At 27.3% G+C, this 15,066-nt stretch overlaps 1 protein-coding gene across 1 annotated transcript; it reads left to right on the top strand.

The window, feature by feature from the left end:
• Positions 1-8,396: 8,396 nt before the first annotated feature.
• LOC145842708 (heat shock cognate 71 kDa protein-like) lies at positions 8,397-14,827 on the top strand. Its single transcript, XM_082950186.1, has 9 exons — positions 8,397-8,450; positions 11,380-11,475; positions 11,670-11,799; positions 11,988-12,106; positions 12,263-12,626; positions 12,841-13,475; positions 13,673-13,871; positions 14,057-14,416; positions 14,629-14,827. Exons 2-9 carry the CDS (start codon positions 11,401-11,403, stop codon positions 14,706-14,708), a joined length of 1,962 nt encoding a protein of 653 aa, XP_082806312.1. The 5' UTR covers positions 8,397-8,450; positions 11,380-11,400; the 3' UTR covers positions 14,709-14,827.
• Positions 14,828-15,066: the final 239 nt, after the last annotated feature.

Genomic DNA, 15,066 nt, shown 5'->3' with positions numbered 1-15,066 from the left:
CTGAACAGCTGCAACTAAGCATATAAATTTAAAAAATCTCAGTTTATACTAGTTAACTTTTTAGAATGAATTACTAATTCTTTTATATTTCTATTTTAAATTTTTGTTTTTACTTGTGAAGTCAAATTTTAGTTTAGTTTCAAAACATATTTGTACTCTTTTTGTAAGTTGAAAAGTAGAATATGAAAACATCAAACACATAAAACAGCTGTTTATTTTTTGCAAAAGTTAGAGCAGGGGTCAACGGACATTGGCCTAAGGATCAAACATAGCTAACCTAACGAAAAATTTCTAGCCTACAAAATATTTTTTAGTTGAAAAGAAACTAATGACTAAGTAAATTCAGCTTTTTCTTCATTAAAACTATACAAATACACTCCTTTTTTGTTTAAAATGTGCTGCTTATATTTAATTGACTACTAATTTGCTTTTATATTTAATATTTTAAACGTTTACTTTAATTCTTTATAATTAATTCTTACAAAAAAAAAATCATGCAAAGTAATTTTTTATTTTTGTAGCCAAAAAAGATTTTTTTATTAAATCTGATGCGATTCTAAAAAAGGCAGACGGCTGACTCTTAGTTGTATTTATTTGACGTTCTGATATCTTTAATCAAACATTAGGTATCCGCTTTTACAAGAAGTTGTAATTTTAAATTTATAAAAAATAATAATTCTAACAAGCTGATTGATAGTATTATTGTAGTCATTTTAATTCTTATTATTTAGTTTTGCTGTTTTTATGGTGTAGTGTAAGACTCGATAACCGAAAGGTTCCTTTGTACACCAGGTCCTTAGACCAAACTTTTTGAGCGCTTTTTTTTATAGTTCAATAAACAATAATTATATACACTTGTTAAAATAATTGTTTAATTAAAATGAAGCTCTATATTATTAGATTTTTTAAAGTGTAAAAAAGTGCCATAAACATACTTAAAAGTTTTAAAAGAAGCAACTAAAAGCATAGTCTAATATAGTTATACTATTTTCTAAAAATATTTTCAAATTTAAACATTTTTAAATAGATATATAAACTAAAATTTTTTAAGTTATTCATAGGTATATGAATAAGGCTGAAAAAAACATGAGTGTTTTAGTTTTTTTAAACCTTTAAAATATTGGGAAATTGGCATTTTTGTTTTTTGTACTTACACACAAAATGATATAGAAGCCAAGTATGTGTTTTGTTTTAATTCCAAATAGTATGAAAATTTTAAGTATAACAGTTTTTCTAATGGTTATTTAAACAAAAATTTTAGTAAAGTCCTGATTTTTAAAGACATTTGGAAATACTTTAAAGTTACAAAGTTTTAAATAGAGATTTTAGTGAAACAAAACGATAATTGAGTTTTAATGTTTGTTAAACGACAAAAACAGCGCTTAAAATAATTGGTCCTAGAACCTGATATACAAAAAAAACTTCGGAATCGAGTCTTACTTTAATTGGACGCAGTTAAACGTCTTGTCCAGGAAAAGAATGTTATAAAGTATAAGATACTATTATTTTTTTACAACTTTTTTTAAAAGTGTTGCTACAATTATTTTTAGACATTAGAAATACTTGTTTTGAAAATTCAAAATATTTACTTCTTAAACTAATAACTAATAACTTGAAATCCTGTTCATTAAAAAACAGCTAATAATTAGTAAATTGTTGTTGTTGAGTTAAAACTCGTAAAACTTTTCTGGTAATGATAAAAATTGTCCTTTAAGCTCACTAGCATGTTATACTAAAACTTAAACAAATCAACCTTAATAATTTTGTAGTTTTAAAAGATTATTTAAGGTAAACTTTCTTTTAAGTATGCACTTTTTGGTACGCCGTTCTTGATGATTACGCTTCTTTGAGATAAAAACTTTGTACTGAAAACTAAATTTTCTAATTAGGCTTGTGCTTTTTTGGTACTTCCTGTCGAGTCCAAAGTGCGTGCTACAGATAAACACATCTGAGAATTAATTAATATGAGGCTATACTATGAAAAATTAAATATCTTTTTTACTATTTTTGTAAAAGTTTTAGTTTTATTAAATTTGTTAAAATCTACGACAGTTTATATTAAAGAGTATAAACCCATTCTTCTTTAGACTGTAGAAAGTTCAGCCATTATATATTTTTATACATAAAGTTTATAAAAACATTATTATTTGGCTGCTAGAAGCTTAGTTTTCACAAAAGCACTATTATTTAAAGATTTTTAAGATTCCAAAAAATAATAGATATCTTTAAGTATTTGAAATAATTTAAAGTTTACTTAATATAAAGAGGTGGCTGTAAACAATCTTAGAGATTAGAACTTTCTAAAATAATAAAGGTGTTTTACATTTGTTTAACTTTGTAGTATCAAGTACAATAAGTACTTTTTAGTGGTTAAAGCTGATCTGGACCCTTGAGTAAATTAGTTTCTGTTTATTTTCTTAAATAAAGAGGCTGTAAAAACAATAGCTTTTTTACATTAAAATTGTCGAACGTCTTACAGTATCTGCTATATAAAGGATAATTTATTTGTATAGACTCTGCTTAAAAAACTTATTTACAATTTAGAACCAGTGGTTAAAAGGTTACAATGATGAGAAAAATAGTTGCCATTTTGAACTTATTTTGGTTTAAAAAAAACTTTTACATAACATTTTAATGATAACTAACTGACGTTTGTCAAATTTAAATTATCCAAATTGTACGGGAGAAAAATAGGAGCGATTACCAACATTTTTTTTAATCAAAATGCTCAAGTATTACCGATAGTGCTCCCATCGCCACAATGACAGCTAACTGCCTGCACAACATTTGCTAGAATCCTAATGTTGCAATGCCAAACGTTTGTTTTAATATGTGTGGCTCCCAGGTGGATAAAGTCTGAAAACTGTGGTTTAAAGTAGTGGTTATCACGCTAATCAAAATATGTGCAGCCCAAAACACAAAATAAAAACTTGTGCATCCATAACATTATTTAATTTATAGAACGTTTTTGAGGTTGAAATATTCTTAATTTTAGTAAAAACATATTAAACTGCAGATTTGTTTTAAAGAGTAGTTTAAAAATTTATTGTAAGTTTAAGTTTAATTTTTTAAATAAGTTTTGAATGATTCAGATATGAAATAGTAAAAAATATTATAAAGTTTTCACTTATAGTCTTTTAACTTTAGTTCAAGAACAACTTTTTAAATCTTTACTTTAAACATTTTATTTCTAAAATCAACGGCTATCTGACAGTTTAGTTTTGGAAAAATAAAAAAAACTCATTTTGATTTTGTATTACTAATTTTTACATAACTGTGAAGAATATACTTCATAAATTAAAAAATGTGTTTTGAGTACATACTAACTTTTAAAACTAGTAACTTATTACTACAAGTATCCTCTATTTTCATACTTTAATTATTTATACTAACGTTTTATTATATAAATAATTTTAATATTAAAAATGAAATATACAAGAAAGGTAAACAATGAAAAAAAACATAATACAGTCAGAACAGTTCATTCACCAAAATAAAAAGAGAACAATCGTATTTTTTATAATTAAAAGCTTAAACAGTTTTCTGCTGCATAAGTTTTTTTTCAGCTAAAAAGTACGTCGTAGGCTAAGAACTTTTGCCGATCTCTTACCTAAACCAATGAAAATTATCAAACAAAAAAGTATACTATTTTTTTCCACAACCGAATTTAGATAAGTTTTGGTGAAGGCTGTTAAAGCAACTCTAAAGCACCTTTCTAAAGTATTAGTATTATTAGCTCAAGTAGTCAATGATTATTATCATAGTTTATTGAACAACTAAAAAGAAGGTCAAAATATTTGGTACTAGGACCAGGTGAACGAAAAAAGCATTTCGGTTATCGAGTCGCACACCACGAATACCTTTTAACGTCTTGTCCAAGATTAAAACTATTTTACAGGTCAAGCCTCAAACTGATCTTCAGAAGATTTATTTCAAAATGATTTTAAAAGATTAACAAGTAAGAATAACAACAGAAGCTTGAATTCTTAACTGTATTTTTTTCCAGCTTAAACTAAAAATTTATGCAATACATGTTATGATAATAAACTACATGTATCATTGTAATAACATTAAGCTTTTCTTAAAACATGCTTAAAAAACACTAATGAATCATTAGTTATGAGTATTTCGTAGAAAAAACAACGTTAGTTTTTTTTTCATCATAGCAGTAAGATGACAACCTAATAATTTTATGAAGCTTTTACAAGTAAAACGAAACCTCATAAATATCTTAGAACTTATAGTTGCTTGTAAAATTTTAGTTATCTTTGGTATTATATAAAATGTCAACAACTTAAATTTGAATACTAGTTAAGAGTTGTATGCTAGCTAAAACGCTGCAATTTATTTTCACACCAAAAATAATGAAGTCTGTGAATAACTACTATAAAATATTAATTACACAATGAACAAAGTTTTTGATTTTAATTAGATTAGCCAAAATACAGGTTACTTTTATAAGATTAAATTATTATTTTATTTTAAACTAATGATAGGTACAAACTATTATTTATTTTGAAATATAAGACTATCTAGTTTGGAAATTAGACATATTTTCTAACTTGAACTAAAATAGTTGTATACTCTTAGATGTACAAACTAAAAATAGCTAATGAATTTGTAGTTTAGTTAAAAAACTATATTGTGGATACAATGTATATATCACTTTAAAATAAAATAAAACTTAAGCTTTCGGAAATTTAACCTCTAAGAATATTTTAGTTGCTTTTTTACTGATTGGTCAGCTTAATACAAATATAAAAGACAATAATTTATATTTTTAACAAGATAGTTTGTAAATAAGCATATTATAATTTAAAATGTACGTTTTAAAAGTTAATAAAAACTACATAGTACTTAGTCCTTTTTTAAACTAACAGTTGTCAGTTTAGTTATGCTTTTCATTAACTCATATAATTATTTATCACTAATAAACAAGATAAATTACTAATGATTATTTATTAGGTTTTAATACATATATTTTAATTCATACTTTTAGTGTTTTACACTTAAATCAATTCCTGTAATTAATTAAAAAAATTATTTTAGTTAGAGAGAAAATACTTGAAAGTAAACGTTACTTTTACTATAAAAAAAAGTAATAATAATAATAAGTTACTTAGCTAGAAATTGGGTTTGTTAGCTAAACAAATTATTTATACTACATAACAATTGATACATCAAAGTTTTTTTTTTTAATGCTTAAAAAAAAAAATATTAATGAAAAAATTTATGAATTTTAATGAATAATTTTAACACACAAAATATTTCAAAACATAAGACAAAAAATGTGCAAGATAAATTTTATAGAGAGTACATGTATCGTTCAATAAACAATGATAACAATAATAAGTACCATTCGCAGCTAGGTTTGCATATGTTACTTATTTTTTTTTATTACACGAAGGTGTTTAAAACTACACAGAGCTTTATTTTCAAGCGATAAAAATCAAATGAGTTTAAAATATTTGGTTAGTAAAACAATTAAAAATAACAAGTTTAAACCATTACGTATGAATATATGATTTAAAAGAATGTAAATTTTTAAATTAAGCTAACAAAACTTAAGTAAAGATATGTCAGTTAGTAAATAGTTTATAGTTTTGCTTTTCCATTTAATGCTATTTGCGAATTTGATGTAGCCGTTCTTCCTCGATCAATATTGATTTCAGACTTTAGAGTTCGCTTTATTAATTTTAATTTTATAGATGTAGCAAAAAGGATACCTAAGTTTAAAAAAAATTCTTTCATGAAAATAAACAATGCCTCTGTGCCTATAAAAGCTAAATCATAATGTACTAATTACTAATTATAAGACAGAAAATAAGCGCTCGAAAAACTTGTTCTAAGGACCTTGTGTACGAAAAAAACTTTTCGATCATCCAGTCAAACTACACGGTTACAGTATAATGCTCTGTTAAGTACAATGAAGGTTTCAAGTACATCTAGTCTTTAAATTAGACAAAATTTCAGGATTTTAAACTTGTAAACAATTTTGCTCTTTATTAAAAAATATTTTTTATGATTAACTTTGTTTTTAAGTACATAATACTAAAAAACCATTGACATAAAAAAAAATTATTCGACATATCTTCGACAAATCTGTCATCATTTTGTTAACAGAACACAATTCTTTATATGGATAATAAGTTTACCATTTACATATACATTTAGAAAATTTTAGGTTACAGTGAAAGTATATTTAAAACGTGTTCTTAAACATTCCCTTTTCTTATTATTATAGTAATAAATACTTATTTTAAACTGGCTATTGATAAGCAATATCTTTTTACACAGTAAAATAAAGTCATGTTTTGTTCTGTAAAATATTTTACGAGTCTAATTTGCAATTAAGAAATCTACTAAGCTTATGCAGCGATTTAAAAGTAAAACAAAAATCAAATGATCAAATAAATATATTTCTCTAAAACTTTACTATATTTAGACTTAAAGATATTAAGCTTAAAATCTTTTTCTTTTAAACATATTACAAAATTTTCCTACTGAATTCCTTTTTATTTTCTTAAATACTTCAATCTAACATTTACTATGATTATAATTAAAAATTGTGTGATAAAAAACATTCAAGTTAATCAAAACTAACATAAATTTAATTCTTTAAACAACATGGTATAAAACTTATTTTGTTGTTTTAGCTTATGTCTTTTTTAATAATCAAGTCGTAAATTATTCGTTTGTTTTGGTTTATAAAACTATAATCTTATAAAAAAGAATAAACGTTCAAATCTCCATAAATTGAAAAATATATGTTTCCGTGTGTTAACAAGTTTATTAAATTAAAAAATATTTATTTTCAAACCCAATAAAGTGCTTAATATTCAGTATAAAAATATCTTTTTTATAAGATTCAATAAGTCAAATTTTTCAATGTTTATCAACAAGTTTTAAATGATTTTTTTTTGTAATACTTAATGTTTTTTTTTAATTTCAGAAGTTACTGTTAACAAAACAGTATAAAATTTCTCGAAGTTAACAGCTAAAATCTGAGCTTTTAACTTAATTAATTTTTAAACATTTAAAATCAATTAACTTTTATGTTAGAACTTAAAATACTTTTAAGAACTTTAGATGGTTTAATTTAAGCTTTAAGATTGAAAACAGTATACTTTATGAGTTTAGCTTATTAACTATAAAGTAAACTATTTTTCCTTACTCCTTTAAATTTATCTGAATGTCATCAATTGTTTTTCAGTAATATTATTATAGTGTTTTAAATTCTCAAGTCGTTCTTAGGTATGTCAATTATTTTTTGTGATTTCTTATTTTTTTTTATCTTTATACTATTTACAAAAACCATTACATATTAAAAAAATCGACAAAGTTCTAATATTATACACATATAAACATGTTTATATTTAACTTGTTAGCTGAAAAATAATATAACAGTACTCTAAACAATATGAGTATGAAATTAAAACTTTTTCGATTTTTATTCAAATGTTATTGTTTTTATATATACACATAGTAAAACCTTAATATTTTTTAACTGACTGTATTGTCCAGAAGAAAATAATTAACAAAACTAGAATCAAAAACAGCATATTTTCTAAATAATTAACAAAACATTAATCAAAAACTGATTTTTTAAAATAAAAACACGTAGTAAAGTGATATTTACCTTTCTTGCTAATGTTTTAACTTGTAAAGCATAAGCATATTTTATTTAAAACTTTTAGTAAAACACTCGCAACATAAAGTTTAAAAAATCTGGGTTGTTAGTTATAACCTGTATAGACAATTAAAACTATTTTTAAAAATGCATAACGTTTGTTAAATATTTTTTTTACAAGAACAATAAACGATTATAATTTTTTAAGATAAAACAAGAATGAGTAGTTCGAGTTCAAAAATTATAGATTAAAGTTGTTTCTAAAGTGATAAATTTACGCTTAAAATATAGTATATTAAAAACGAAATTTTTGTTGAAATGTATCATTTTGTTTAAAGAGTTTTAATTTTTTTTGTCTTAAGAAAAAAAAGTTGCAAATTTAAAATGTAATTTGAAACGACATGTTGTTTACTAAAAATTGCATACTTAAAAAATATAATACATTTCAGTTATATAAAATTGTTTTATTTTTCTATATGTTTAATATAAGTTTTTAAATGCAATTTTAGTTATACAGTTTAAAATAAATATCAATTTTAGTTTTTTTGTAAGTTCGAGGTAATTTAAAATCGTTAGCAGCTTTGTTTTTCCTTAATTTTTGGCCCTGATAAGAAAAGAATGTTGTACTTTGAAATGCATCTGGAATATTCTGCAAATTTCTACAGCCATATTGTAAATGAAAATTCTAGAAAATTCAGTTGAGGGGTATATATACTCAAATGTGCAAAGGGAAATCCTTTTAAAAAATTTGTGCAGTGTTCAGAATCAAGATGCAATGGCTTTCAGTGAGAGGTGAAAATTAAGTATTCTATCATAGCGTGTTAGTTAGTCAGCAATTGTTTATATTATTTATGATATCCAATATGTATCAAGGCACATACAATAATGATAAATCTTAAGTATTATTGCATCATGGATATAAAAGGTTACATTATGAAGTAAAAATTAAGTATGCTTTCACAGCATAGTAGTAAGTAAATATATGTTTATCTCATAGTTTCTTGAAAACATACATTTTCAAATAAAAATTATTTTAATTACGTATTATCAAATGTAAATTTAATTTAATTATTGTGACTAAAAAAATAAGTGTAGATATGTCTGTAATGTAAACCATTAACAGTTTATTTTAAGCTGGAATAGTTATCATCTGTGTTACATTAAAAGTTGAATGGCATTTTGGGAACTTCATAAATGATTTTAATATTTTTCATTTTATTAGGAAATAATTACATGTAACTGGGTTGTATTATAAGCATTTTATGTTGGAATAGTCCATGTAAAACAAGAATTGTTATCTTTCTCATGTGGGTTAATAATTACCTTGATGTATTTTAATGTTAATATAAAGAAACCAGAGTAAATACCTTCTGTACTTCTTTTTTTCAACTTTTTAAGTGGTAGCAGATGATCAAATTTTACATTTCCCCACTAACAGTTCAATATCATTTTTATCTACAATTAAGTTTCATTAAATATTAATGTCTGTTACTATTAAGAGTCATTTCACCTTCGGTTTAAAATTCAAATTTAATGATATTAGTGTATTGTAGGTAGTCCGCTTGAGTTTAGAAACCTAATTTGGAGCTGCTTTTCATTCAGTTTTAAGTAATAAAATATTTTTAGTTTTAAACTGAACTTATGGAAAGATAAAATGATAGTTGTTGGAAAGACCTCATACAAAAGCAAGTCGAAATTTTAGCTCAGGTTTAGAAGAAAATAGTATAAAACTAAAATAAATAATCCTGTGAAAAATTTAATTATGAAACTAGTGCCCCCTGGTTTTAGGAAAATCCTATTTGTGTAAAAATTGTGTCATCATTACATACAAGTTATTCTACATCATTTGGGGTGATTACCTAGCATGATGTTGCATTAATATCAAACTGAAATTACATTGATTTTGATTTCTATTTTAACTATAATTTTGTGCTAAAAATCTGTTTAAGATTCAGGCATGTTTTTTCTTAATATGTACTTTGTGTTAAATAAGCTCTATGATTACATAAATATAATTAAATATTTTAATTATAAACCAATAAAATTTAGATATTTATTTATTTCTATTATAATGATTTGCAGGCTAAGTAAAACATTAAATTGCAACAATCGATTATATTGTAAAATTAATGCTATTTAATATTCAAACATTGCTTCATGATGATTAAATTTGATTTTATTGTTTATATATTAATCAAATGTCATTTTTATCCTAAAATTATTGTTTTACTAGACCTCATAAATTCAGTTCAATATTGGTGCAACATCATGCTAGGTAATTACCTAGTCTGCTACTATGGTCTAGCTCTAGATCAACCATTGGTAATTATGTCTACTTGTAACTATGCAGCATTTTTGTTATATTAAATTCAAATGAAAGTAGATCAAAGTTATTTATTGAATATATTATATTGATTAATTAAATGTGTGATATCAAGTCAAACAAGAATATACTTAATAAGATATTTAACTATAAATAAGTATATTATATAAATCTTTTTTCCCTGCTATATATCTATCAAAAAATAAATAAAGATTATTGTATTTGTAAATCGTAAATGAATGAGTTAAAATTTAAACGTTATTATAAAAATATTTATTAATGTGAAAAATTAGTGTATTAAGTGGTACTAAACAACTATGTGTTTCTAATTCTATATTAGTTAATGGCAAATCCATAATTCAAATTTTAAAAGCCACACGTTATCCTTATCCTTCATACCCAAAAATCTAATATTATTATTTTAAATATACATCTATCTTATCTTCCAGATAAAACTAAATTTTTTTTGTGCTTTTTGTTTGATTAAAAAAGACTTGGTTATGCTTAACTTGAGGTGAGCACCTTTGAATCGGTAATTATCTACTTTTATTATTATTACTTTTTCCTATTTTTGTATTTTAACTACCACTGCTACCCCTAATCCTTACCCTGGTTGGTAGTTTTTTTTTAATAATAAATTTTTATTTTTAAGTCACCAGCCTAGGCACGCTCATCTAATTTAAGCAAAACCAAAGATTGTTAAAACATCAGAATTACATGAAATTACTTGTCTATTAAAGAATAACTACTTTTCTAATAACATTTTATTTTCAGTTAGATGTATAATATAAAAGTACTAAAGACATTTAAACCAATTGATTTAACTGATAAAATAAGTCAAAGTATGAATATTTTAATCAATTACGGTCAGGTTTTTGTTAAGTCAAAAAGATGTTTTTTTCTAAAAATGATAGACAAAATAATTATCACATCTAGTCATATACATGAATATTTTTTTTGCCTATAATGTATTTTCAGATGTAAAAGTTGAGTTGGTAAATACAAAGAAGTATTGAAGCTACATTAGTGTCCTACTTCATATAAAAAGCAGCTATTGGTTATTTTGAGATGCTTGCTCTTACCTTGGATAAATATATTTGTTTTTTTTATGATTTTTAGTTTTAATAAACCTTGATTAGTTATAATGAATTGTTATTTTAGCAGAAGACACTAAAGAGCATAATACTATTTGAGATTTCTAAGAGATTTGAGATATTTGACTCAAAACACATTAAATTTCTTATCATTTTAGTATGGTATGTATCCCTAATTTACTTCAACAATCTCTTGAAGTTTAGACATTAAATTAATAAATGTATGGAATAATTTATTAGTGTTATTAGAAAACTTATATTGAGAGCATATTAAATAAGCTATCTTATTTTTAAGAATTGTGCCTATCAGTTATCTAATAAAAAATCAACAGGAATTGAATTTAAATTTAAACATGTCTAAATCACCTGCTGTAGGAATTGATTTGGGTACTACGTACTCATGCGTTGGTGTATTCCAACATGGAAAAGTAAGTAATTGTAACTTAATTAAATTTAAAATAATTAAGTTAATATTTTTGTTGTTGGTGCTTGGAATTATAAATGTGATTTTAACATTTAAAACTTAATTTTCTGAAGATTTGATTAGATCAAATGTTTGCTCCCGAGTTTAATATATGGTTATCTATTTACAACCCTCAATTAGAAATGAATAATTTCACAGGTTGAGATCATTGCCAATGATCAAGGTAACCGCACAACTCCCAGTTATGTTGGTTTCACTGATACTGAACGTTTGATTGGTGATGCCGCCAAGAACCAGGTTGCAATGAACCCCACCAACACTGTTTTTGGTTAGTTTATTTTATTTGTTATTGTATTTTTTATCAACTGTACTTATGATGATATAATACTTATCCACAGAATTTTTTATTTGAATAAAAACATGTGAACATATGTATCACCATCTGAAATTGATAAACATATAACTTAGTACAGGTAAAATAAAAGACATTTTAATAACTTGAATTAAACTCTTTAGATGCCAAACGTTTGATTGGTCGCAAATTCAGTGACAGTGCTGTTCAAACTGACATGAAACAATATTCATTCAATGTTGTTGATGACAATTCAAAACCAAAAGTTCAAGTGGAATACAAAGTAAGTGTTTTAAAAAAAATATATATATCTATAATTCTTTTTAAAAAGCAAAAATAATATAATTTCTACTAATTAAAATATCTATCTGCTTGAGAAAAGTTTGAAGCTTTCTTCAAATTAAGTTATGTTTAGTATATCTTGAATGTTTTTTTACAGGGTGAGACCAAAACATTCTTCCCAGAAGAGATCAGCTCCATGGTTCTCCTCAAGATGAAGGAGACCGCCGAAGCCTACTTGGGCAAGACCGTGACCGACGCAGTCGTCACTGTCCCTGCCTACTTCAACGATTCCCAGCGTCAGGCCACCAAGGACGCCGGAACCATCTCCGGGTTGAATGTCCTCCGCATCATCAACGAGCCCACCGCAGCCGCCATCGCCTATGGTCTTGACAAGAAGGTTGGTGACGAGAAGAACGTCCTGATCTTCGATCTTGGTGGTGGTACCTTTGATGTGTCCATCCTCACCATTGAAGATGGTATCTTCGAAGTAAAATCCACTGCTGGAGATACTCATCTTGGAGGTAAGTAACTGATTACAATTGTGTGGTATTATAATTACAAAATTCTAGTATTTAATATGTTAGATTCTAAGTTAAAACATGATTACTATCATGGATGCACTGGGTTCAGAACACAAGTTTTGTTGACAATTTCCATTATGACTGTAGCTAAAACAAATATAAACGTTAACAAATACATATGCTTGAATTATAACAAAAATATTTCTGGAAACAGGTGAGGATTTCGACAACAGGCTCGTCGACCACTTCATCAAAGAGTTCAAGCGCAAGCACAAGAAGGACATCACCTCCAACAAGAGGGCCCTCCGTCGTCTCCGCACTGCCTGCGAACGCGCCAAGAGAACTATCTCCTCTTCCGCCCAGGCTAGCATCGAGATTGACTCTCTATATGAGGGAGTTGACTTCTACACCAGCATCACCCGTGCTCGTTTCGAAGAACTCTGCGGAGATCTTTTCCGCGCCACCCTTGACCCAGTAGAGCAGGCACTGAAGGGAGCCAAGATGGACAAGAACAAGATCCATGACGTTGTCCTCGTTGGAGGTTCCACTCGTATCCCCAAGATCCAGAAGCTCTTGAGGGATTTCTTCAACGACAAGGAGCTCAACAAGTCCATCAACCCTGATGAGGCTGTTGCCTACGGAGCTGCTGTCCAGGCCGCCATCCTCAGCGGAGACACCAGCGAGGAAGTGCAAGACCTCCTTCTTTTGGACGTTGCACCACTCTCTCTCGGTATTGAGACCGCTGGAGGTGTCATGACCGCTCTCATCAACAGGAACACTACCGTCCCAACCAAGCAATCCAGGATTTTCACCACCTACGCTGACAACCAGCCCGGAGTCCTCATTCAGGTATTTGATTAAATAAATAAATAAATATATATATTCAAATTACTTATTATTAATTTATTAAAATATGATTACTATCATGGATGCACTGGGTTCAGAAACATCTTGTTGACATTTTCCATTATGAGAATATAAAAAATGTTAATAATAACTAAGTGAAATTTTTTAACTTTAACTAATTTGTCTTTTTCTCTATCCAGGTCTTCGAAGGTGAACGTGCTATGACCAAGGACAATAACTTGTTGGGTAAATTCGAGCTCAGCGGAATTCCACCAGCACCAAGGGGTGTTCCCCAGATCGAAGTCACCTTCGACATTGACGCCAACGCCATCTTGAATGTCACCGCTTGCGACAAGTCCACCGGAAAGGAAAACAAGATCACCATCACCAACGACAAGGGTAATTTTTGAGTGTTGAATTTAGGTAGAAAATTATCAAGTAGCAAGTGATGATCAACTTTCGCTCTCCTGAAAAACATAACTGTTGATAAACAAATATGATTAAATCTGATGACTAAAAGTTAATATTTTAACTTGAATAAAAACTAAAAAGTTCTGTATTCTAAACTTTGTAATTTTCTCCAGGTCGTCTCAGCAAGGAGGACATCGAAAAGATGGTCAACGACGCCGAGAAGTACAAGGCAGAGGACGACAAGCAGAGAGAGCGAGTGCAGGCCAAGAACGAGCTCGAGTCGTACGCCTTCAACGTCAAGCAGTCCGTTGAAGACGACAAGCTTAAGGGCAAGCTCAGCGATGAGGACAAGAACGCCGTTGTGAACAAGGCCAAGGAAGTGTTGGAGTGGCTGGACAACAACCAGACCGCCGAAAAGGACGAGTTCGAGCACCAGAAGAAGGAGTTGGAGGGAGTTGCCAACCCGATCATGACCAAGTTGTACCAGGGCGGAGCAGCTGGTGGTGCCGGTGGAATGCCAGGCGGTATGCCAGGTACGTAGGATTGAGAATATTTATTATTGCTTGTAAAAAAGTTCTAAATAGAAAAATTTTTAAAATATTGCTTAAAACCATAAGAAATGATTACTAACATGGATGCACTGGGTTCAGAACAGTTGTGTTGAAAGTTTCCATTATGATTTATAATTAATAATGACCAAAAAAAGTTAATGAATAAAAATTTCTAATTATGTATAAAATTTCAGGTGGCTTCCCAGGAGCAGGTGCCCAACAACCATCAGGAGCCGGTGATACCTCCGGACCAACCATCGAAGAGGTCGATTAAATACCACGTTGACGATGTTCATTCCACCTTTCAGTTCTAAATATAAATTAATTATGTTAAGTTAGATAATTATAGCAGTGCACAATTCATTTTCTCGACTAATAAACTTAATTTAATATATTAAACTTGTGTTTTTATCGTTAACTATCAATATCAAAGGAGATATCAGTATAATAGATGATTATCTAATAAAAAATTTGCAATTTAACACAGGAATTTTATTGTCCGGATGAAAAATTATAAAGACTTAAAAAAATTGAATACTGGCAAATAATTTAAATTAATGTAAAAGAAAACTGAAATTATAATTAACAAATTCTTTCTTGAAATTTGCTTCCCTGTAACCAGTACCTGTAAT

Source organism: Thalia democratica, chromosome 8, assembly GCF_965202585.1.
Source record: "Thalia democratica chromosome 8, ktThaDemo2.hap1.1, whole genome shotgun sequence".
Classification (NCBI taxonomy): domain Eukaryota; kingdom Metazoa; phylum Chordata; class Thaliacea; order Salpida; family Salpidae; genus Thalia; species Thalia democratica.
This window is presented reverse-complemented; position numbering and strand designations above follow the sequence as displayed.